This window comes from Tigriopus californicus, chromosome 6 (assembly GCF_007210705.1).
Source record: "Tigriopus californicus strain San Diego chromosome 6, Tcal_SD_v2.1, whole genome shotgun sequence".
NCBI lineage: Eukaryota > Metazoa > Arthropoda > Copepoda > Harpacticoida > Harpacticidae > Tigriopus > Tigriopus californicus.
The window spans coordinates 5,841,994-5,867,618 of NC_081445.1; the positions used below are offsets into that span (position 1 = coordinate 5,841,994).

The 25,625-nt window shown below is 39.7% G+C and overlaps 1 protein-coding gene and 1 pseudogene across 1 annotated transcript; both read left to right on the top strand.

The window, feature by feature from the left end:
* LOC131882265 (glycine receptor subunit alpha-1-like) overlaps positions 1–16,235 on the top strand; it is a 22,968-nt pseudogene extending 6,733 nt beyond the window's left edge.
* A 5-nt stretch (positions 16,236–16,240) lies between these two features.
* On the top strand, positions 16,241–22,844 carry LOC131882264 (intraflagellar transport protein 70A-like). Its single transcript, XM_059229361.1, has 13 exons — positions 16,241–16,459; positions 16,527–16,626; positions 16,699–16,860; positions 17,541–17,649; positions 17,818–17,935; positions 18,024–18,129; positions 18,730–18,863; positions 19,007–19,222; positions 19,300–19,432; positions 20,392–20,678; positions 20,758–20,933; positions 22,285–22,463; positions 22,543–22,844. Exons 1-13 carry the CDS (start codon positions 16,383–16,385, stop codon positions 22,702–22,704), a joined length of 1,959 nt encoding a protein of 652 aa, XP_059085344.1. The 5' UTR covers positions 16,241–16,382; the 3' UTR covers positions 22,705–22,844.
* The last annotated feature ends 2,781 nt before the right edge of the window (positions 22,845–25,625 follow it).

The following is a 25,625-nucleotide window of genomic DNA, read 5'->3' on the forward strand; positions in this document are numbered from 1 at the left end:
TGGCCAAAATCTAGAGAATCATCATCCCAATCATGAATTTGATATAGGGTGAATGCTAAAAGGTCGTGCTCACGTGCCGAAAACAGCCAGGTAGAGCGCAAGGGTTATTGAAAAACGCCGAAAACTGGCAGGGAAATTGAGAGCAGCCTCTCTTGTTTCGAGTCCTGTGGCCCATGATGGACTCAAATAGATTACCCGTTTTTCTAAAAATTCATCAAAACGAATGCAATTCCTCGGGCAATATAAAAGAAATATGAATGACTCGTTCCCGGTGTGCTCAGCAGCTCCATTCGCATTTGATTTGGTGCTCGCCTCGGACAATCTGATGAGGAAGGAAGCCACATGCTCTTGCCAAAAAATTGTCACGATTTCCTGGCACGAGGCTTGAACCTTGAGGTACCATTCGTGCAGCCTGTGCTTCTGCTCTTGTTCGTTGGAAGAAGGTTTCAAGAAAACAAGGAGGTCCTTTTGAACATTTGAATGGTCTTTATATCAATGGAAAACAGGTGTACTATCCACTTTCTCACCCAAAATAGACGCTTTGTGTAGACTACAGAGCAATGTTTTGTTAAAAATGTATGATGCAGGACTTATGCCTATCCCTGTATTCTGGTAGCTTTATTTTTTAGTTACCAAACTCAGGCTTTATTTCGTGGCAATTGCTTTAAGGTTTAACCGGAGCATTTTTTGTAAAGAATTTTATTTTTGAGAATGCATCACATGAAACTTTTTTTGTTAATAGTACACATCCAATGATTATAATCACCATATGTTGGATTGAGATATTTGATTCCAATGATGGGCCGCCATTCGAGGCGTACATGTCCACTATGATTAAATGGTTAGGCGGGACCGAGATTGAACCCATGAAACCGGGCGTGGCTATCTGGGACATGACGCGTTATTCAACTGAATCCTTTTCTAAGGGTATTTTCAACATCTATTGATAACATTTTGGAAAATGCTTCCTTCGTATGTATTGTAATTGGATTCATATAGTGATTTGAAATACTATGAAAATGTGATCTTTCCTTTTTGTTGCTGTATAAGTAAAACGCGGTCTAATAAGTCTCAGCCTTTGAGTGAACTACGATCGCAATCAATGTTTTTGGTTAGCATTGTCGCTTCGATTCTGAAAAGTGTTGTTGCTTCCAAAGCACGTTTATCTAGACCTCTTCAGAGGGGATGTAGCTTTGTGAGAATGCAGATAAAACCTGCAAATATCTTAATTCTGACAGCAAAATTGTTCAAGGCCTCATTTCCAGAGTGCAATACGAACTTTTTAGAGCTAATAAAAGAACCTGGTCTTCGCATTGTCCTGGAAACAGACACCCTGATTTCTTTATAATTAAAACGAACTTGAGAGTCTAGATTTTAGCATTGGGAAGCAGGTCCGTTTGCTGTTTCCACCTAAGCCTCTCGATTGGGTCAAAGAGAGATGTAAAGCGAGATCTGGTCTATAAGTGCCAGGTTGGAAGAGAGAACCAAAGTTATTCAATGGGACCTTGATCACTCTAACTAAGCGAATTTGAGGAATAACGCACGGTTAGGATTACCAATTAGGTGTGGATTTCATGGGATTCATTTACTAAAAGTCTAGACAAGAAGTTCAATGGGCTTCTATGTTACGTACAAGCGACTGATAGTTCTTCATTTAAAGTGGTTTTTTCGTGATGCATTTCTCCTCGCCACAATGGACGGGTTTTCGATTTATGTTTCAGCTCCTGTTCTCAAGCATTCGAGTCACGTTGCTGATAAAATGGCTTCCATAAGTTTGTCTCTTTCTTTGACTTTGTCACTTGTTGCAATTTCATATTAGAGCTCAGAAGGAGAAAAATGACACGCTCAATTGTTTGAACTCTACTAGGCCTGCACAATGCAATCATAGGCTTTGGCTTTTTATTTTTTTATTCTTTGAGAACATGTGGCTATAAGTGATCAAGCTCGACGAACTAGTGAGCCAATACTTGTTATACAAATTGGTTAATATGGGCAACCTTAGCCACGAAATAGTAACTTCACTGTCGATCCCCATGGTGTCAGAGACCTTTCTTTGCATCTTGATGTTCTTATATAAGAAAATCGCAATCCAAGCCTTAACACTAAAAACAGGGAATTAAGTAACAATTTCGAAGAAAAATAGTAGATTCCTCAATTCTGACCATAAAGAAAGACAAAGCAAGCTTTGGTTTGAACTATTTCGCAAAACAAGAGAGCCTCATTCAGAGTAAAGTGTGGGTTACACCTCTTTGTAGAAAAAAAATGGCAGACGAAATTTATTGAATTTTCAAGAGAGCGATTGGTATGAGTGGAAGCAAGGAAATGGTCGATTTAAAAGCAACTCACGTTTGTTGCCTTTTCCATTTCTTCTTTCAGTATCCAGAGCCAAGTTTGCTTCGCTCCCGGCGGTAATTCCTTATTTATAGTATTAATGGCACAGAAAACATTCACGTGGAGGATTAAGATCTTGGAAAGCTTTCTTAGAAATAGAATCGTTTCTTTATTGCCCATTGAAATCTGGTGTTTATCTTACCAGAGCCAATCTATTGACCTTTACATGGGCTGATTTGCCAAAGAAATAACCTCAACTTTTGCGCCTAGGAACTAATGTTCCATTTTCTCCAGTTTGTCTCCGTTTTAGGTCCGTCCCATCTCAAAATTAACCTGTAAGGGGGCCGCCTGGGGATCAAATTTAGCAAAAATCCTTTCAGACACAATGACAATTCGATTTTGGCGGCCTTTTTTGGTCTTTCTTTATTGCCCGGTTTCGTTTGTGGTGGGCGTGAACGGCGTTTCGGATAACATTGCTTGCGGATCCAAAGTGCAAACGAATGTTTGTCTCCCTAGAAACTACTCGAGCATGGACATTCCTTTGATAGGTAAGGGGAAGCACCAAAGCACTACCCGTTAATCCACTACTTGAAACATGCCAAATATGACACGATTTATTTTTGCAGACGAACCAAATAAGATATTGATCGAGATCCACAATTTCGGATATATTGGAGATCAACGATCGCGACTTCTCCATCACTTTTCTTTGTACTTCAATGTTCAATGGAAGGAACCTCGTCTTCATCTCAATCCGAGCTTCTTCCAAAACAGGTACGCAAAGTCCATGAGATTGAGAGCGAGCCAGTGTGTTTCACAATTTGTTAAGAGCTTGTGAAGTCATGCTCGTCCTATTTCTAGTTCCATGGATCCCGATCAGCTCAACCCGGTGGATCTCAATTTGGTTCATGACTTGTGGTGCCTAATGTATTTATCTACAATCTGAAGACTTTCAAGGTCAGTCCATAAGGCCAGCCTTCAATAACAATCAAGAAGGCCATAGAAAAAGGAAGCCTTTTTCTTCCATTGATATCGTTCTAAACAGGTCATTTTCCACAAATCACACGCTTTATCCGACATGACGTTGGTATAGAACACTAGCATATAACTGATTTCGATTTTCAAAACTTACTTCTTAGCCATATACAACTAAGTAACATTATTCCTCTCATCGCCCCCAGAGAGGATGGAGCGCAATAAATTGATCAATAATGTAACTCATGGCGAGACAAACAAAAATCACATTGTTGACAGTCTCGTGTTAATTGGATTTTGAGCTTGTTTCTGACACATGTTATTCGACAATCAAAACAAAACAAGCTATCCGTGGCCTGACCTGAGGCGAGCAAATGCAACACTAAAACAACTTTTTTTTCTTCCAAGTATTGGTACAGCTAATGTGATTTACCCTGAAAAATAACCGTATTAAAAGGAATCCTCAAAAAGTAAGAAAGGCCTCGTTTTTTCGTTGCTTTTGAGTCTCGGCTCTTAAAAGTCGTCTGGGGTTAATCCATGAACTTCTAAAAATATGGACTGCGAACGAGGCTCCTGCTCTTGGCCATAGCAAGTCTGAGCCACTTTTCGAAATAGAGTAACAAAATAAGAAACGTAGATTATATCAATTAAAGGCAGTTCAGTCTTATATTATTCCTTGTAAAGTGGTTTGTTTCAAAGTTATGTTATCATAAGCTTGTGTATTGAGCAAGAGCAGGCCGAAAACTCGAATTGTTATTAGTGTTTACTCCATAACTTTGGACCTATTTTTCCTGAGCTCTCTAAGTATAGTTAAGGGCTCATATTTGCCAAGTTAATATATTCAGCCAGATCTCGTGGTCGTAGGAAGTGCTTCTTTGGAATAAAGTGAACAGTTTAGGAGAGTCCACATCTTTAGAAGTCCGCTGTTAATCCCAGTTGGTCAGCAGACGAGGAAGAACATGATTTGGTCCGTGGGAAAAATTGCTGCGCTTCTTCTACCGCAAAACTTACCTATTCCAAAAAAGTTCCACGCGGCCATGCGTAGTCAGGAGCAATCCAAGGATTTTTCTTGACTGTTTTTTCTGTCTCATGTTACTCTGAAGGTTTGGCTGGTCGAGTCCTATTCACAAGAGGGAAGGCCAAGCTAATTTGTTGCTCAAAATGCAATATTGTTTGTTTATCGTTTGGTTTATTGTTTGACCACTCCGAGTGTAGGTGATATGTGAAGTTCTTAGTCAGGTAAAATTATTATCACTATAGGTTATATCAAAACGGTATTAATGGGTTCCGGACGATAAGGATCATAACATTGGGACTGAGATGGTTATTTCTTGGATTTTCCTCCTGAAAAGAAGACAAGGAGTTGCAGGTTTCTCATGCTTAAAGCTTCCATTTTTCTGTGACACGAACGAAGAACGATTTTTTTCCAGTAACCCTTCTAGCCGGATGGGTCCGCAAAAGGTCTTGAAGAAGGGCTCTGGTCCCTCGAAGACTCTTCTTCTCTTTGACGTAATTAAATGCCTTACTTTCTGGGCCAACGACATCTATCTTCACCAACCCGTTCGATAGATTGTTCGTCCATATTAAATTAGTTTTCAAGCGATGAGTTTTTCGGTGATTGCACTTTCGATTTTGAGAATCTTTTTGAATACGATAAATCGCGTATGTTCGGAAAGCCTTTTGTAAACTGGCGTAAGACTGACTCCATACGGTCATCGTCTTTCTTGAAAACGGGTGACCAGGCCGAATATCCCTATGTCGAGGATGAATATCTTTCAAAATCGCCAAATATAACCTACTAAAATCAGCTATGCGTACCAGATTGTCAAAGTTACTAGGGTCGTTGAAAAAAAAATTACAATTAACCTACGACATTTCAAATTGAATGTGTTCGAGCAAAAACGATATTAGGTCTCTGACTGGCTTGAAAACAAAATACTGACCACAGAAGTGATCAAGTTTTCACGGGGAGATCTAAGTCGAACAGCGTTCTAAACGAACCTCAAGACCGGTTTCTGCTATCTCGAGCAGCGCACATCCGGCACGTGAGAAACCAGACGACCAATAATCATATTGAATTTGGCCAATCTAGGGTGTTTAAGATGAACAATTCTAGCACCTTTGATATTCAATTCAGGTGATTGACGTGTTGTCTCGGTTGGCTGGTCTGTGGGTAAATGCCAGGAAGCAATTCATGTATTCTCAAGCCTCCAAATTACGATCATTTGTCCAATGATCTTCAACTACTTTCCCTTGGACACCAGGTAAGAGGAACGCCGCTGGACACGCCATGGTCCCACTTCAGGGACGGACGACCACCTCCATTCTCTTGACATGGGCTCATTCTGGGATTTTCGCATTTCAGGTTTGCAAATTCCAGGTCGGGTCCTACTCATATAATATGGAGAGATGATCTTTGAAGTTACACACTTAGGGTACTCCCATACATCCAGGTTGGTATTTCAATTGGGACGAACTTGTGGAACAAAAGCCACGCATGATTATGCTCAGGCACTCCATGAGACATTTACTTGGACCAAATTGAGCTGCATCCAATTTTTTGAAGGGTTTTCTGACGCCTTTCTCACGATTTCAGCTATCGAAATATGAAGTATTTTATTAGAGATGAAGCTCTAATTTGCAGTAGGTGTTCCCTTCGAAGTTTCTGAAATTGGAAATATTATGCTCAGATTTATTTTCAAGGGTCGGTCTTTTGAGTTAGAACATGACAATTTAATTTCTCCACGAACCATACTGTTTCAAAAAATTCCCATGCCACCAAATATCATCGATTTCAGTACACATTCATTTTCCCCGACCTGAAGTTGGTCCACCATCAACTTCAAGTTTTACCTATTTTGCATCTAGACTTTACGCAATGTTCTCTACCTTCCAGAGCCATTGTCTTAGATTATGATATACAAGTTCAGAAACTCCAAGAAGAGGATCGGATGTTTGACAGTGGTCCCTTGGGTAACTACAGTTGGGCGGGTTTGAGATGGTTTTGGACCGGCATGTTTCCCACTACATTATCAACTACTATCTTCCATCGCGGCTTGTTCGTGGCGGTGTCTTGGATATCCTTCCTTGGTCCCTCAGAAATCATTCCAGGTCAGCATTTTACGTTTCCTCTCAATCATTCAGGACCGTTTTTCACAGATACATTCACGCTTGAGGCTAGGACTGAACCAGTTAGGTTCATTAGAACTTCGTTCACAACGTTTCATGACGCCCGTGTTATTTTTGGGCCACCAAGAGCAAACAGAAGGATTGAACGTTGGACGTATTCATGCTAATTAAGTTCACCTTGAACGTTTGCCAAGGCAGCACAACAGTTATGAGTTTGGCTAATTGCATGACCTTTGTCGTTCTCCTAATGTAATTTCTCATGACTGGCCTTTCTTTCGAAAGTTTGAATCAGAGCACCACACCAACTGGATCTTTCCTCTGGACTTTAGATCAAAAGAACTTACGAGGGGTTTATCAGGCCTGGGGAGCCTTTGAACTTGTGGCTTGTTTTGGTTTATTGCTACAAGTACGAGCCTCTTTTTCCAAATATGCTGTATTATTGATGACAAAAGTTTTGAATTGGCCATCGTCGTGCAAGAAGTGAATGGATTCAAACACCGCAATGGGTAGGAATATGTAAATTAAGAAATCAAGGGTTCGAGTGGGTAATGTAAGATCTGTGGCTAGTTTCACACCACGCCAGGAGATGCATGCATGCTCCATTTTATTTTTATTTTTCTATGGGGGCAAGCTGTTGCTAAAATTGAATTGGAATAAAGGGAAGAAGAATGCTGTACAGTATTGATCTTCACATTATGTTCCTGTTTTATAATTGGAGTACACTTACTGATATGAAAGGTGCAATTTGGAGCTGCCAAAAGAAACTAAACTAGTGGTAGTCTGATATGATAAATGCAATAACACCGAGCTTGAGATCCAAATCATTATGAAAAGGGGTAATTGGTCCCAAAATGTAGGGTCTTTTCGCTCTGAGCCTTTGAGCCAATTGTTGGGGTTCCATTACATTTGATACGCATACGCAAATGAGACTGGAAGACTTTGAAAGTCGAGCACTTCATCTCAATTCCACACTGAGAGAATTGAATGGATGAAATCGTTTGCAATGTATCCACGGCAAACGCGAGTCGCAAAAGGGCCACCCACCTTGATCCCCTGAGGCTCAGGAACCCAAGCAATAAAATGAAATACGCACGCCCATAAATAATGGGATCCTTACATTTGTACCTCTGTAGATTACATATGATGATTTATCATTCCGACATTCAGGCATCAGCGAGAGTTGGACGAGGCTTGAACCTTGAGTTACCGTTCGTGCAGCCTGTGCTTCTGCTCTTGTTCGTTGGAAGAAGGTTTCAAGAAAACAAGGAGGTCCTTTTGATGCAGGACTTATGCCCATCCCTGTATTCTGGTAGCTATATTTTTTAGTTGCCAAATGAGGGCTTTATTTCTAGTTTCAATATTCAATTACCCATTTGGCTCAGAAAGACATTCATCCGGTTACTTACAATGATAAGGACTTGTTGACATGAATTTATGGGCAATGGGAAAAAATGTCCCACACTTCTTGGCAATTGCTTTAAGGTTTAACCGGAGCATTTTTTGTAAAAATGTTTATTTTTGAGAATGCATCACATGGAACTTTTTTTGTTAATAGTACACATCCAACGATTATAATCACCATATGTTGCATTGAGATATTTGATTCCAATGATGGGCCGGGCCGCCATTCGAGGCGTGCATGTCCACTATGATTAAATGGTTAGGCGGGACCGAGATTGAACCCATGAAACCGAGCGTGGCTATCTGGGACATGACGCGTTATTCAACTGAATTCTTTTCTAAGGGTATTTTCCACATCTATTGATAACATTTTGGAAAATGTTTCCTTCGTATGTATTTTAATTGGATTCATATAGTGATTTGCAATACTATGAAAATGTGATCTTTCCTTTTTGTTGCTGTATAAGTAAAACGCGGTCTAATAAGTCTCAGCCTTTGAGTAAACTACGATCGTAATTAATGTTTTGGGTTAGCATTGTCGCTACGATTCTGAAAAGTGTTGTTGCTTCCAAAGCACGTTTATCTAGACCTCTTCAGTGGGGATGTGGCTTTGTGAGAATGCAGATAAAGCCTGCAAATATCTTAATTCTGACAGCGAAATTGTTCAAGGCCTCATTTCCAGAGTGCAATACGAACTATTTAGAGCTAATAAAAGAACCTGGTCTTCGCATTGCGCTGGAAACAGACACCCTGATTTCTTTATAATTCAAACGAACTTGAGAGTCTAGATTCTGATTTTAGCATTGGGAAGCAGGTCCGTTTGCTGTTTCCACTTAAGCCTCTCGATTGGGTCAAAGAGAGATGTAAAGCGAGATCTGGTCCATAAGTGCCAGGTTGGAAGAGAGAACCAAAGGTATTCAATGGGACCTTGATCACTCTAACTAAGCGAATTTGAGGAATAACGCACGGTTAGGATTACCAATTAGGTGTGGATTTCATGGGATTCATTGGAGGAGAGGATGCAACAGTTATGAGTTTGGCTAATTGCATGACCTTTGTCGTTCTCCAATGTAATTTCTCATGACTGGCCTTTCTTTTCGAAAGTTTGAATCAGAGCACCACACCAACTGGATCTTTCCTCTGGACTTTAGATCAAAAAGAACTTACGAGGGTTTATCAGGCCTGGGGAGCCTTTGAACTTGTGGCTGTTTTGGTTTATTGCTACAAGTACGAGCCTCTTTTTCCAAATATGCTGTATTATTGATGACAAAAGTTTTGAATTGCATCGTCGGTGCAAGAAGTGAATGGATTCAAACACCGCAATGGTAGGAATATGTAAATTGAAGAAATCAAGGGTTCGAGTGGTAAGGTAAGATCTGTGGCTAGTTTCACACCACGCCCAGGGAGGATGCATGCATGCTCCATTTTATTTTTATTTTATCTAATGGGGACAGAGTCTGTGCTAAAAATTGAATTGGAATAAAGGGAAGAAGAAGTGTACAGTATTGATTCTTCACATTATATTCCTGTTTATAGATTGGAGTACACTTACTGATATGAAAGGTGCAATTTGGAGCTGCCAAAAGAAACTAAACAGTGGTTAGTCTGATATGATAAATGCAATAACACCGAGCTTGAGATCCAATTCATTATGAAAAGGGAGTAATTGGGCTCCAAAAATGTAGGGTCTTTTCGCTCTGAGCCTTTGAGCCAATTGTTGGGTTCTCATTACATGATACGCATACGAAATGAGGACTGGAAGACTTTGAAAGTCGAGCCATTCCATCTTTCACTCACAACTGAGAGAAATTGATGGATGAATCGTTGCAATGATCCACGTCAAGCGAGTCGCAAAAGGCCACCACCTTGATCCCCTGGAGGCTCAGGAACCCAAGCATAAAACTGAATATACCGCACGCCATAAATAATGGGATCCTTAACATTTGTACCTCTGTAGATTACATATGATGATTTATTCATTCCGACATCAGGATCAGGAGAGTGGTTTCTCCTTTCCTTGGCCAGTCCTGTTGCTTTGTTCGAAAAACGACTGAACCTCCATAGTACTGACATAGTACTCAGATTGCCTCTACGTACTACATACAATGTACCCGCGTACGAGTACATACTTACTCTGAAGCATAATAGCCCTCCAATCCCAGTACATTGTTCAATGCAGATAAAAAGCGACTCGGGCCAAACCTAACTCGAACGCCCATGTGCCAGGAAAGGCTTGGGTTGAGCTGGTCAAGCCACAAGCTAGTTGTTGCTTTTAATAAACGTTCCGACATGTCCTCTCACGCTGAGGTGCCAATTAATTGGTTTGAATAACGGACCGCCAATTTACGGGAGAGGTATTCAACGGAGCCTATACGCAAATAGAGTAGTGTCACAAGTCAATACCTTATCTGCCTCATCGATTTGTTGCTCTGGACTCTTGGACCTCTTGGAATGGATCCGAAGCGGTTTTAAGTAAGCTTAATAGATGTTTAAGCTTCTTTATTTTCTAATAGATTGCTCCCAATTTCCAATTCGTTTACCATTCATCATGAAACGATCGTGAGCCGAGGTGCTGTTCGCGAGGCGCACAGATCGATCCGTTAATACAAATATTTTTCAACGGGGGACATCAGATAGACCCGCAATGCATCGCTGCTAAAGAGTTGGTCCAGAATCACGTAGTATTTCTCAATCAACCTGGTCCCTCTATTGTCAATCAATGCCATTTCCATTCCATGTTGCACATATTGCACTATATTGCTTGGGGATCGGCACCCGTAGTAGGTGGCGAACTTGCATGTTGACTTGCCAATAAGATATTCATAATAATGCGTAATACGTAGCGCAGGCCCAGCCCACACGTGTTATGTACGTGCATGCAGTAATCACTAATCAGCCTTCTCCTCCCAACAGTGTCGATGACCTCGGAAGGCCAAAAAAACTGAAACGTCGCATACAATAGTTATGACTCTAATGAGCTCTGTTTTCTGGCCCCTCTAAGATTTTCAAGCAAATTCCAAAAAACCACCGTCAAGTACAGGCTAACCCCGCAAAATACATGAGGTCATAAATGCTTAAATACATCTTAAAGATAGGATTTTAGCAAAATAAATTGAAAAACATGTAGCCGACATATTTTTGAACTTGGAAGGTTATCAAAAAATCTCAAGTAAATTTGAAGTTTGCCCGTTGTTGGAAAATGTATAAATCTTTGAAGCTTAACTCAATCATTATAAAAAAAGAAAATGAATTAGTTGCGAAGAGGAAAGAGGGGAGAATTGGAATTTTTGCATGGTCGGGTGTCGTTGGACAGAGATACGTATATGTAGGCATACAGAAGATGCAACTATGGAGAGCAATGAGTGAAGGTTTTAGAGCCCAGTTTTTTAAAGGCAAGGAATGAATCTTAGATCGAGAAAAGATCCAACTTATCTAGTATAGTGCGACCTTTCTCGATCTAGGATTCACTCCCTCACTTTAAAAAACTGGGCTTAGGGGACAACAAGGATGCTGTCGATGAAGGGATTTCCCGCAGAACTTCCCAGTTCCAAGCTTCATCGCAAACATAACCTTTTTCATTTTTATTTTGGTAGCATATTGATTTTCAAATACATGCCAAGCCCTCAAGAGCTCAATTTTGAATTAAGATTCAAGACCAAATCTTAAAACGTTACGCTTTCTTAATTGATGTTTATAAAAGTATGTTTTTACTATCTCCTTGAAAGCCTGGAATCTGGACGGTTATGAATTGGTAACTCCAATTGAGTCAATGAAAGCATTTTTTTGGTTTGATTTTTCACGGGCTTTTCTAATCGCTACAGGGAATGTAATCCCCGGTACTATAAAATGAAAGATTATAATTCGTCTATTTATTACCTCAATCTTAATTTGATATTTGGTCTACCAACGAATTTGAGTTGGCAGACCGAGCTAGTCCTTGAATGTAGGGTTGATCTGGAATGCTATCAAAAAATTTGTCCAAGTCTGACTTGAAAGATGCAACCGGATCAACAAGGCTCAGCAAATTTGATCATACCCAGGCGATTGATTCCTTTTGATTCTTATGAATGCTGAAAATCTCAAAAGCTTGATTGACCACCGCTAGCGAAAAGGAGCTGGAAGTCGAAGTAATGGCGTTATCAAAATATAAATTGTTCTTCCAATCAAAATTTATTCAAAATATGCATACTTTTTGAACAAGTCTTTCACTTCCCTCAAAAACATCTAATGCCCCAAAAGAAGTACTGCAAAGACCTAAGTGGTTTGATTCATTCGATGCCACCTCAGAAAAGGACCTTGGTTTGGGCCCAAGAAATGAAAGAACTTTGAAGATTTCTGCAGAACGACGCCCCGACAATAAGTGTTCTGGAAAGTTAAACAATCTGGTGTTGGTACCACTCCCATTGACACCAAATGTTGAAACAAAAGTTCGTCTCAATGCCTAATGAGTTTCAAGAATGGTTCGTAGGTTCCTAGGAATGAGGCCAAAATCACTCAAGATTTTTTGTTAAGCCAGGGCCTTCTTCACAGAAGCTCTGAATGTAAAAGTGATGCTCACATTATCCCGTTTGCTCAAAACCATTAGAAATTGTTCAAACATGTGCCCAAAAACCGATTGTCCCATCACGATATCTAAGAATGGGATCAACTTTATCATTGCAGGACGAATGGCCTTATTGGTGACCTTGTTTCTCGTTCTGGTAAACATTTTCAACACAGTCACCACCAACACTCCCAAGGCCGAGGGTTTGACCGCCATAGAGGCATGGATGTTGGCATGCATTCTCTTTGTCTTCGGTACTCTGACTGAGTACGCATTCTTGCTCTTCAAACATGATTGGGAAGCAGAGGAACCCGAGGATCACGCCAAAGACCTGCGAGCCTCATCATTCCGGTGAGAAACCCGACCACAAAGTTCTTATTATGAGCTTGAGCGTGGCAAAATGGAACAACCTATGTAGATAACAAATGGGTGGTCGAAATTTTTCGTTACGTTTTTGGGACGGGCCAACCTAAGATGAGAAGAACTTGGTTAGGTTGAAAAATCTTCTTTTTTTTATTGTGACGGGTTTTCAACGAACAAATGGTTAGCCAATGGTGCTATTACTAACGTCAGTTATAGGACAGATCTTGGCAATGGCAATTCAAACGCAATTAGACTCAGTACTCAATATTTATTTTGTGGGGGAAGGGCAGCTATCTCATGAAAAGTGAAAAAGCTTACCCTGACGTTGAGAATTTGAACTGTTTTTGTGTTTAGTGAAGAGATCCGAAGCAGTTAAGTGCATTTTTTAGAATAAATCAAACTAAATGTTTCTGTAAAGCTCCAACTGGCAAGCTCGCTAATCTAAAAATCCTCAGGAAAACAAAATTTCCCATCAAGCATGGGCCGATGGACCTTCAACTATCAAGAAAGAAACTGTCCCACGGTTCATGGACCCAAGAAATGTTGTATGAGGTGTTTCAAAAAAGTATTGGACCACCCGAAGTTCAATGATCAAAAGTTGGATTTGCAATCATAAGAGTGAACGTTGTTATTAAATCTTCTCTCACTTCTGTCCGTAACATCTTTAAACCCCTTTAGATATAAAGTAAATGATATTTTATTGAGTATATTGATCAGCTTTGACCAAGCCATTTCAAGGTGGTTTAATTCGTAGCAATGTGAACCTTTTGGATCATCTGATTAATGAATGTCCATTGAATTTAGGACGGAAAAAGTATTCCGTTTGGCTGGTCCGAAAAATTATTACTTTCGAAGCGTATTATGTTAATAAGTAGTTTGTGCCCCGACAATGACCTTTTCATTGATTACAACAATATTCATGTAATAAAGTAAGGATATCTAGAGGTTGTCCATTACTTCTACAACACCCTACATATACATATGTAAGGGAAAACTATCCGAACACGAAAAAGTTTGGGTCGCATTTTGACCAAGGAGTTAACATTTGTGACTTGGTATGCCAATTGATGGTCAAATGACTCGATCAATTGTAAATCCATTAACATAAAAATACATGGACGAATACTGTAATTACTCGCCAGTTACAACCTGTCCAAAAAAGTGACAGATAAAGTGCCAAAAATTCTGTACACCTAAAAAAATAGGACAAAACTTGTGCATGCCGCCACGTTTACCCCAGTCCTTTAATTGGGTTAGAATTAATATTTGGTTGCTTTTGTGCATTTTTTGAAATCAGGATGCCAAGGTGTCACTTTGTTACGAAACCTGAATTTATTAATCGCTAATTTGTTACCATACGAGTCCCCAATTCAATTTGTAAAATCGCTTAACATTAGGCCAAATCTGAAAATCATCTCACTACCGCAGCTTTTCCCTCAAATTTCTATTTAATATTTCCTAATAAAGAATAAACAGTAGCAAAATGCAATTTCAAACGATTGAAGTGCAATTACAGTATGTCAGATACTTTTTACAATAATAAACCAATTCTTCAACGTAATGAATATATTCCCCATGGTATCCTGATTTCCGATTTTAAGTAAGCTATCATTTTGACAAAAGACGTGATGTAGTGGTTGGGGTTGTTGCTTGGCATGGTTCTCCCCTTGAAACTTCTTTGGATTACAATTAACCTAGAAAAAAAGAACTCTCCTGTCACATGTGTCCATTAGTCGCAGTGCTGTAGTGCTTAACAAGAGCTTAAATCTACTCAAAATACAAAAAGGTACTTGGTTCATTGCCACATTCAAGGGCACGTCGCTTGTTGCTCCTGTTTTTACTTTGTGCTTGAACATAATTGAAACATGACCAAACAACGATGGCAAACAAAAAAAGTTCTAACGGCCCTTCCAATGGACCTCTCAAAAATTGTGAATGATTTACCAGACTCTAAAACAAACCTTTTGCCATTTTCATTCTTTTGTTTTTCCTCAATAGCAATTCCCGTCATAAAATATTTAAGGCAGGAAGTGAATGCCAATACAATAACAAGCTCAAATGGTTGTTTTTGACAGTCAGTCAAGGGGCGAGGCAACAAAAAAGGGTTCTTTTTGACAACCATCTAATTTTGAACGAAACCATTACAACTATGGCAGCTGAGTGTAGCACAAGGAATATTTCCTATTTGATCTAAATGTCTGCTCAAGTGGAGCTTATAGCTGAATCAATACAAATTACCGTTGTACTGAGGAACAAGGAGCTGGCTTTCAATGATAGATATTCATGAACCACTGAAAAATGGACGTTAGGGTCTATAACTAACATTTTGAAAGCGAGTGAACGCACCACAGGTCGTCGTCGCATTTACGCATTTCAATTTTCAGCTTTATCGAACAACGAACAAGGAACAACATTAAAGCTCAGCTCGTTACAAGGCAGATAATAAATGAACCAGCTCTTGTCCCGTAATCAATGACCAGGGGAGGGTTAGCTCATCCATTTTGTGTAAAGCTATGTAGCGAGCTCTGAGAGGGCATAACTTTGAATCCAATCATTTAATTGAGCTGAAAAATGGAAATATAAAGTCGTAACAACCTGGAGTGAGTCTGATTTGAAGAATAACATAATGTGCTGACTCGATTCCAAAACGTCAATCCCCGACTATACATAGCTTTCCCGTCCATGTACCAGTGGTTCATGGACTATTAGGGGACACGAAATTTCCATCTTGTGGGACAATGTACATCCATCCGCTTCCCTCGTTTATTCAGCCATGGCTTATCCAACCAAAGCTGACGTTCTTGTCAATAGGGTTGCAAGTTGGTTTTTTTTCTTTCTCAATCCCTTTCCAGGCTGTCTTGATTACCCCTCGTATCATTTTACTTTCAGACTCCATTATGCCAGGCCTGTTCATCGGCCTTCAATGGATCATCCACTGGAAGGCTCGGAGATCCAACCTATGACTCCGCTGATGGCTACTCACATTGCCAGCACAATGGCGAACAGCAACAACGCCAAAGGCCAAGCTCCGATCACAACTTCAGTGATAAACGGTGAAAAACATCGTACCAAATGGAAGCGACAACGATTCGCCAAAATCGACCGCTTCTTCTTGGTCCTGTTCCCGTTGATGTTCCTCACCTTCAACCTGATCTATTGGATGGCTTACTACTACGGACAAAAACAATTAAAAATGCAGCAGTTCGGGACAGAAAATAGCACACCAGACGCCACAGTGGTGGATTAATACTCAAAGCAGCATGTCATAATGCCGTAAAAATGTGCAATCCGCATGGAAGAACCAGATATACTACGTAGTGTACTTTATGAGAAATGACGCGACGTCACGGCGGTGTGACTTTCCATAGCTACATAGAGGCTGCCACGCGATTAATCGTGTCCGGCCCAGTCTGCCTATTGTTAGAACAGCTATATGCCTATTTCAGGATTGAGTTACCTGTCTCCTTAGAATAAATTCAACAACTCAACAGGACGTCTGAGCTTTCTCTTCTTCTTGTTTCCTTTCTGCCTCTCAGGTCCATATGTTTATACCTGACATTCCAAAGTTCTCTCTTCGTGTGTTGTTTTGTTCTCTTATCTATCTTTGGTGGTTGTTTAAATTAGAAATACGAAAGTCAAAATGGCGGGAATGGTTGGCTTCGAGATTAAAGATGGCGAATACACGAAAACCATTTATACCATGATCAAGGAGCAAAGGCAAGATGGAACAATGTTCCTTTATGGTATTTCCAAAGAGGTGCGAAAACTTTGCCTCTTTTTCCAGATACAACGAAGCAATTCAAGTGCTCAGTTACATCTACGACAGTAATACCACTTCTCGTGCAGCCTTGTCCTTGTTAGCCCATTGCTACTTTTATACTCAGGTAGGAGGTGTATTCCCCAATGTCTCCATTGACTATTTAACAGTGTATACAGCAAATTGGAACTGATTGCAGGATTTCGTGAATGCCGCCAATTGCTACGAGCAACTGACCTTGAATTACCCCGATATTGAGGATTACAAGGTCTACTTCTCACAGGCCTTATATCAGGCCTGTCTGTATGAAGAGGCCATGAAAGTTACCGTCCAGATCGATAACCCCGAAATGGCGGGACAGGTAGGTCAGCACCACGAGAAAATGATGTGAATGGAATTGGGGCCAGGACCTGCGTTAATGGCCAAAGTTTGGCCGTTTCGCCATATGTTGTCTACTCACCTTGAAATAGTCGCATTGGAGATCTCCTAGTTGTCGAAGTGCATTCCCAATGACTGGGTTGAACGAGCAGTATTCTCTACCAAGAGAGTACCTAACACATAAACAAAGCACGTGGTGAAATAGGCACAAAGCATATCCCCTAATGTAAAACCCAACTACACGTACTTCAAGTAAGCTTTGAAAGAGTGGTTTCCTTGCTTCATTGTTCGGTAGATTTATATCTTTGTTCAAACTACGAATAAGCTCATCCGTTAGACTAGTTTTGCACGCATTGCATATGGTTTGGTTTAGTTTGAGTTTTCAAGGGGTTTTCTAACCGCTACAAGGAGTGTAATCAATCCCCAGTACTATTCAATGAAAGTTATATATGAAACATTTGAAAGAAGAAAAGCATCATTATCTTTCTTTTCACAAATTCAAACTATCCAATATCTATATATAATATATATCTATATATAAACTATCTACAATGGTGCTTGACAGGCTTTGAATGAACCCAAAGATATATCCTCATACTCGTAGTTAGGCATGCTTCTACCACTCAAACTTATGATTCTCTCCCATTGTGAACATTCTCGTAGATGATGAAGTTGCAAGCTGCCATTAAATATGGCGAAGAAGATGTGGCTGGAGCCAAGAGTTTGGTGGATCAATGTCCAGCGGATGATCCCGATACAGATATCAACCGAGGTAGGTGCCGCTTCAAAAGGATTCAATTTTGAAACTACTGTATTTGAAATGGCCGTCGAGAACGGTGCCTGCAAATGCATCCGTTCTCGTCACCCAATCCTCGAGTGTGCAGTAAGCGATTGCGAGTGACTTGTATTTTGAGATTCAACAAGTTTGCCCTGTCCGCAGGTTGCATTCTGTACAAGGAAGGCCGCTATGAGGAGGCCTTGGTGAAATTCATTGGTGCTCAACAAGTGGTCGGGTATGACCCTCATTTATCTTACAACATCGCGCTGTGTCACTTCAGGTTGGTGTAATACCATACGAGCTAATACAAACTCACAGCTCCGCTGGGATTTCATGATGCATCAATTTTCAAACAATTGTTCTTTTAGGCTCCGGGATTTTGCCCCGGCCCTCAAGCATATTGCAGACATCATCGAAAAAGGCATTCGAGATCACCCCGAGCTGAGTGTGGGAATGCAAACCGAGGGAATCGAGGTGAGACTGACAGGAATATGAATTAGGCGGCGGCGGTTCTCATCCAACAATCATAGTAATTTCGAGCCTGCCGCCTCTCGTTCGTCTGAGCACAAACAGTACGTAGACCTAGTAGAGACCCAATCATCATCGTAAGAACAATAGTTTTGGTCTTGTGCAGTAAATTTGACCGCCAATTTAAGGAAAGTCATAGGAAGCCCAAAGCTAAAAATGAAAGGCTTTCATTTTCAATTTTAGAACAAAAAGCGCAGACGTTTTGGAGCAAATTTTGGCGATTTTCTCTTAATTCATACACATATATATATATATATATATATATGATGCGCATATGTAGCAACACTATTAGCCAGTTTCAGGTGACAAAACCAACATGAAATTGCGTCTTCAGTTTCTGGTCGTGATTTGATTGTACCTCGCCAGCTAGCCTGGTTATCGTAGCGAAAAGGCCAGCCCCTCCCTAGGGGCCTGGTTCCACTTTTGGGAACAAACGAACGGATTCGCAGCAAACTCTCGCCATCGGTGCAAAAGTGACGAGCCGATATATCGTGTTAGCGGCTTTTCCATTAATTAAACTTACGTTTGTGGACATTTTATCGGCAGGTTCGGAGTGTGGGAAATACCCTCACTCTGCACGAAACGGCCTTGGTCGAGGCCTTCAACCTCAAAGCGGCCATCGAATACCTTCTCAAGAACCCAGAGGCTGCCAAAGAGGCTTTAACAGACATGCCTCCTAGGTATGGATTCCAATAGTCGAGAATGAGAGAGAAAGACATGTTATTTGTTAGTGTCTGCCTGTTCTCTTTTTTTTCCTTTATCATCATTATTTTCTCCTTTTCTTCTTTTTGAGTTAATGTGACAAGCTTATGAATATTTGAAGGTCTGAGGAGGAATTGGACGCGGTTACTTTGCACAACCAGGCCCTGATGAACATGGAAGCCAAGCCCACGGAGGGATTTGAAAAGCTTCAATTCCTTCTTCAACAAAATCCCTTTCCTCCAGAGACATTTGGCAATTTGCTGCTGCTTTATTGCAAATATGAATACTACGACCTGGCTGCGGATGTCTTGGCCGAGAATGCTCATCTCACGTATAAGTAAGATTGAAGAGGCTTTGCATTTGGAGACCCTTTACGTACATTGCAATAGGGGGGCTGACATATCTCTCGTTTAGATTCCTAAGCCCCCATCTTTACGACTTCTTGGAGGCCCTGATCACACAGCAAACCTCGCCCGACGAGGCTTACCGGAAATTTGACGCCATCGCCTCCAAACAAACGGAACAGTTGAGGAAATTCACCAAACAGGTCAATCAACTTTTGAAAAAATATATATGCGTTCAAAGGCAGTTAGAACATGACAGCATATAAAGCCCGTATTTTATAGGCGACTCCCACCAAACTTTCAGCCAAGTAAGATCATTTTTTTTAGAGAGTTTTTTCTCGTGGCCATCAATTTAAGAAAGTATATTGATAAGCAGGGCTTGAGCCGTTTCCGTTACCGATACCGACACTTTTACAATCTTTATTTAACGGGTTTATTAACTAAACACAGGGCAGATATTCAACTGGTTTGACGAGAGGACAATCAGGGCTATATTTTCAGGCTATTTTACGGGTTTCCGTCATGCAACTAGTGTTGTCATTCGTCACAAAAAATGCAAATTGGTAACCCTAGTTGCAACCTACCGTGGTATTTATTTGATCCCATCTCGCGTATAAGTCGCTGAATTTACGACGAAACTTTCAAAAAAAACGGGGAGAAAACCTTTTGACATTTCTGCTTTTCCTCGTTTCAAAGATATGATGTAACGGTAACAGGAGGGCTAAAAACCGTTTTGTTACCGAAGCCGTTACTGCGTAAATGTTGATTACATTTTTAATGAATAGACGACCTCACTTTCTAGCTTTGTAGCCTTGTTAATTTGTCCAAAGACATATTTCATAATTCTTTATAACAGAAATATCTTCTTCAACGTTAGCAATAATATTGGGTTAGATGGGGTTGGCACAATAACAACATGGATTATTGCCTTTTCTCAAATGGTACTCTTGCATTTCACCAGCATCGGCTAACTTGTGCCAAGGTTTTTTTTTAACCCAGCCTTGTGCTTTTGTGTAAATGAAAAGCTATTTGAAAAACATTCGAGGGAGACGGGCTGTAAAAATTTTGATGGATATTTATCAAAGTAACAAGGCCAATCCATATCGGGATTCTCCTCCACTAATAGAGTGTGATGCTCATCGTGATTTATGTACGTATGTAGGTGCAAGAAGCTCGGAGTAACCAAGATGACGAGTCCGTGAAACGAAATATCAATGAATACGAGGACACACTGGCCCGATACATCCCAGTGTTAATGGCTCAAGCCAAAATCTATTGGGACTTGGAGTATTATCAACAAGTAGAGAAACTGTTTCGAAAGTCCGTCGAATTCTGCAACGAGAGCGATGTCTGGAAACTAAATGTGGCCCACGTGCTCTTTATGCAGGAAAACAAATTCAAGGAAGCTACCGGCTTCTACGAGCCCATTGTGCGCAAGAACTTTGACAAGTGAGAAATGGGCAGGCACACTTAAGCCAATTTTGCACTTCACTCTACCATAGTAATTTTGTATTACCCTCTCTTTCAGCATTTTGAACATCTCGGCCATCGTTCTGGCCAATCTGTGCGTCAGTTACATCATGACCTCTCAAAATGAGGAAGCCGAGGAACTGATGCGAAAAATTGAAAAGGAAGAGGAGCAACTGGCCTATGAAGATCCGGATAAGAAGGTCTTCCATCTTTGCATCGTCAACTTGGTCATTGGTAATGAATTATTGATTCAGAGTCGACGCTTGATTCTACGATATGCAAGAGGGTACCCAAACTGATCAAGAGAGTGCTCAAATGCAATCTGGAACGTTTATTGACAGATCACAAAAACATGGAACGGCTTTCATAAACCAAGATTTTTCGTTTTAGCTCAAATTAGTACATCATCCCACGAAAAGCAATCAAAACCGTGATAAAAAGATGATGTGAACATCTCTAGTTACTGTAGGTATTCATCTGATAACTGTTAAACGGACGCTTGGACATGACAATTCGAAAGATGCATTTGGCAACAAATTTGGCACTCAATACTTCGGTTATATATTAAACCAATTACCAAAGAAGGTTATAAAAAAATTATTGGTGAAAAACAAAATTGAACCATTTTGATTGACATGCCATAAAGAAGCATTTTATAAAATCGAATTTGTGGAAAATATGTATTGTATAAAATGCCAATTTTGATAAACTAACAAATCAGTGGATCGCTCAGAAATTTAAAGCATACAATTACCTAATGCAGTTATAACGTTTCCGACTTTCCGTGTTCGGTTTTTGGTGCTTCAGTTTCGTGATTGTGTAAAGCTAGTGTTGTGGGGATATTGGGTCAGTATATATATATATATGATTTTGTGGCTTTGCTAGATTTCTCTTTGGTGATTGATTGCCCATGAATGTAAGAAATTGAATAATAAAGCATTCAGATACTAATTTGAAAGGTTAGTAAGATTTCAATGCTTGTTGTAAAGTCCAGGACAGACAGAAATATTGCAGGAATTTGCCACCCAAGTGGCACGTTCTTGCTGATATCTCGTGACATAATAATGCAAAATATAACAGAAGACTCAATCAAATTAGAAATTTCATTTAAAGAGGGGACATTTTAGGCAATCTTTTTGTTAGCGCAGCAAGATCAATGAGTAAACAACGACCCCATTTACAAGTAAGTCTCGGAACTAACGTTGACGAGGTTCCGTGTTGGATTCTTCACAGTTGACTTTCCAACCTATTTCAGCTTTAAAACTGTTTTGTAACTGGTAATTTGCTGGACAAATGCAGATTGCTTTTTGTCAATACAAATCCAAAAAAAACCTCATGATGTTTATTGATGAAGTTTTAGAAAATGAAGCTTTCAAATGTGCTAGCAATGTTTTACCATACTAAGAAAATCAATTTTCTTTTTTTTTATAACCAAATTGGAAAACGCTGCTATATGTCCCGCGTGGCATTTGAGCAAACACTTTGTCAGAAATTAAGAACACTGTACGTGCATATTGAACATCATACACTTAGTCGCCTTGGTCAATAATCTGAATAGCTATTATTGTCGTGGTGTATTTTTCAGGTACTTTATATTGCGCCAAGGGTAATTACGAGTTCGGCATTTCCCGAGTGATCAAGAGCTTGGAGCCGTATAACAAGAAATTGGGAACGGACACGTGGTTTTATGCCAAGCGTTGCTTTTTATCCCTTATCGAGAACCTTTCGATGCATATGATCAGTGTCAGAGATTCCGTCATTCAGGTGAGAGTAGTACCTAATGTTGCAATGTCAATATCGCCGTTACGATTTGATCAAAAAATGTCTCGCCATTCACTTCTAGGAATGCATCCAGTTCTTGGAACACTGCGAAATCTACGGCAAGAGTGTTAAGGCCGTCATTGAGCAACCTTTGGAGGAGCATTTGATCCATCGAGGCAAGAACACAGTGACCTACGAGGCCAGGTACTTGAAAGCTCTGATTCTGAAACTGGATATGGAGTGAACCAGGAATCAGTTCAAGCAAATAAAACATGAACGCTTTATGTGCTCCAACTTGTTTACTTGTTAACCTGTTATTTCACAGCCAAGTGAAGTAATTGTAAATGTGACTACAATTGCGTGATTGCGATTCATTTCTTAAAACTGTTTCATTTTGAGTTAAACATACAGTGAGGTACTGAAAAGAAAATGTTGATAACTCCTCATTGCAAGTTTAAACATTTTTAAAATGTCCGATGTCAGAAACTTTTTTTGCAGAAATTAAAGATTAAGTCTTTTTTCATTGGATGTAATACTGTAAAAGCTTGCAATGCGCGTAGGTCTTGGCCATCTATTGAAGTTGCAAAGTTGGCGGCGTCATCAGTTTCAGAACTGAACGCCATGCACCATTCAATAATTGGCTTCTTGGAAAGAGGCAGGTTTATGAAGCTAATCCGGCACAATTTTACACGAAAGTGGCATTGATTTCTATCCATTGTGTTCAGGGGATAGTTCAGCTGATACATACTTCTCCTTGTTTTAGCATAAGACTTTGACCATTGATATATTTAAAAAAAGTTATTGCTTTTTTAACATATGCACTCGGTCAGGTATGGGAGTCCACAAACACAGCTAGCGGGGAGAAAAGAGGGAGAGTCGAATTCTTAGGGTTTGATTGCACGGTTCCATTTTTTGCACGGACTAATGATGCAGTTCGAATCGGAAAGTCTGCTTTTATGCGTAAAGGACCTTAGGTGGAACTCCTATCGGACGTACGGGATTTAAAGCAACCCTGGTATCGACAGTTATTAGACAAGCAGGATCGCTATTCGAAAATTCGTTTAAGACTTTTGCTTCTTCGACAGTAGTCTTTTTCGCTTGAGAAATTGAGATACTAATACATTTGCCACTTCACGCCCAATCCCTTTGGTTCTTGCTTCTCCTTCATGGCAGCCATCAATTCTGGTGTCATCTAGACATTTTCTTTTTCACCTATATCTGAAAATCTTTCCAAATACATCCCCGTTAGCAAGCTTTATGTGTATGTTTTCGGTTCACGCCTGAGTTGATAGATGCCAAGGCAAAAGCAACGAGGTGAAGTGCCCAGATTATCGTTACTTTAATTCGTCTCATCTTGAATTGAACAATTAGTTAAATCTAGTTAGGTCATTCAACAATCTAATTTATCACTAAATGAGACATTCAAAGTGTTATATTCAGGCAACTACTGATGAAAGATATCAACTGAGAGTAGCAATAATATTGTTTGATGACCTTTGGGAAATTCAAATGTTCAGTCCAGTTTAATCAATAGGATTTCATTTTCTAATGTAAGCAAGCTACTTGGTACTGGGAAAAATTGCTCTTTTTGGATTTGTGGCCACAAAAAATCGATACTAAACGCCTAAAGATGGCATGTGGCTAATACTTAGTCAGATTTTGTGACCACCGTGGATATTCAGCAGAAGAAGGAAATAGTATTGGGAGGTGGNAGCATAAGACTTTGACCATTGATATATGCAAAAAAGAGTTATTGCTTTTTTAACACATGCACTCGGTCAGATATGGGAGTCCACAAACACAACTAGCGGGGAGAAAAGAGGGAGAGTCGAGTTCTTAGGGTTTGATTGCACGGTTTCATTTTTGCACTTTAGACTAATGATGCGGTTCGAATCGGAAAGTCACCTTTTATGCGTAAAGGACCTTAGGTGGAACTCCTATCGGACGTACGGGATTTAAAGGAACCCTGGTTTCGACAGTTCTTAGACAAGCAGGATCGCTATTCGAAAATTCGTTTAAGACTTTTGCTTCTACGACAGTATAGAGACCGTGGTCAGAGACACGAGAGGTTTGACAAGTGGCTACACTTCGAAAAAGTAAGTGATCAGATGAACTAAAAAGTTTCCAAATAGATTTCGAACTGATGAGCTTTGTAAGAAAGAATATTGTCATGACAAGCACCAGTGAATATTATACACTGCGAAATTTTACTCAAAGGCAAGCTGATGCATGGATATGGCATTTTAGATTATTAAAAATAGTTTTGTTACTTTCTAAATAATTTCTAAACCCATTTTTAATAAGATTAGATGGCAAACATATTTCATTCTATTATTCAAATTAACATAACGCAAACAAAAAATCTTTTTGGAAGCATGGCATGTGGCTAATACTTAGTTAGATTTTGTGACCATCGTGGATATTCAGCAGAAGAAGAAAATAGTATTGGGAGGTGATTAATCTATAAACGTGAACCCGGACCATCCCTTTATTTCGATCTATTGCACGAGTTGTTCTAATTGGCTGATGAATTTTTGATTGAAACATGGGGACATAACAGTTGCTACTGATGGACTAAATAAGCGTGCTTCTCTGAGTTGTGCTCGCCAAAAAAATAATGAACAAACCCAATAATGAGGAAGGACTAAAAAACAATTGAGCCATGACATATACCTTCAAAATGTACTCGAAAATCGATCGCCTTCTGTAAAAACCTGCCCATCTTTGATAGAAGTAGGGGTCCGTTCTCAGTTTCATAATTAAAAAAAAAACATTTTGTTCCTGCCAAATGACTGCCATTCTCTATTCTTCATTTTGTTTTTGCAAAAGTGACAACTGATGAATGAAATACGTTTCTACAGGCCAGTGCCCTTGAACCGCAACACTTTTTGATGCTTTGGATGCATTATAAAAATGTTATAAAAGGGTATAGAATTGAATGCAATCAATTATATTTTACATTATCATTTTTAATGATAATAATAATAATAATAATAATAATAATAATAATAATAATAATAATAATAATAATAATAATAATAATAATAATAATAATAATAATAATAAGTCCAAAGATGTTTCACTAGGAAGATCAGAGGATATATATTTGGAGAGACTAAAAAGACTAACAGTGACAGAGACTAAATAGTTTTCAGAGAAGGTACG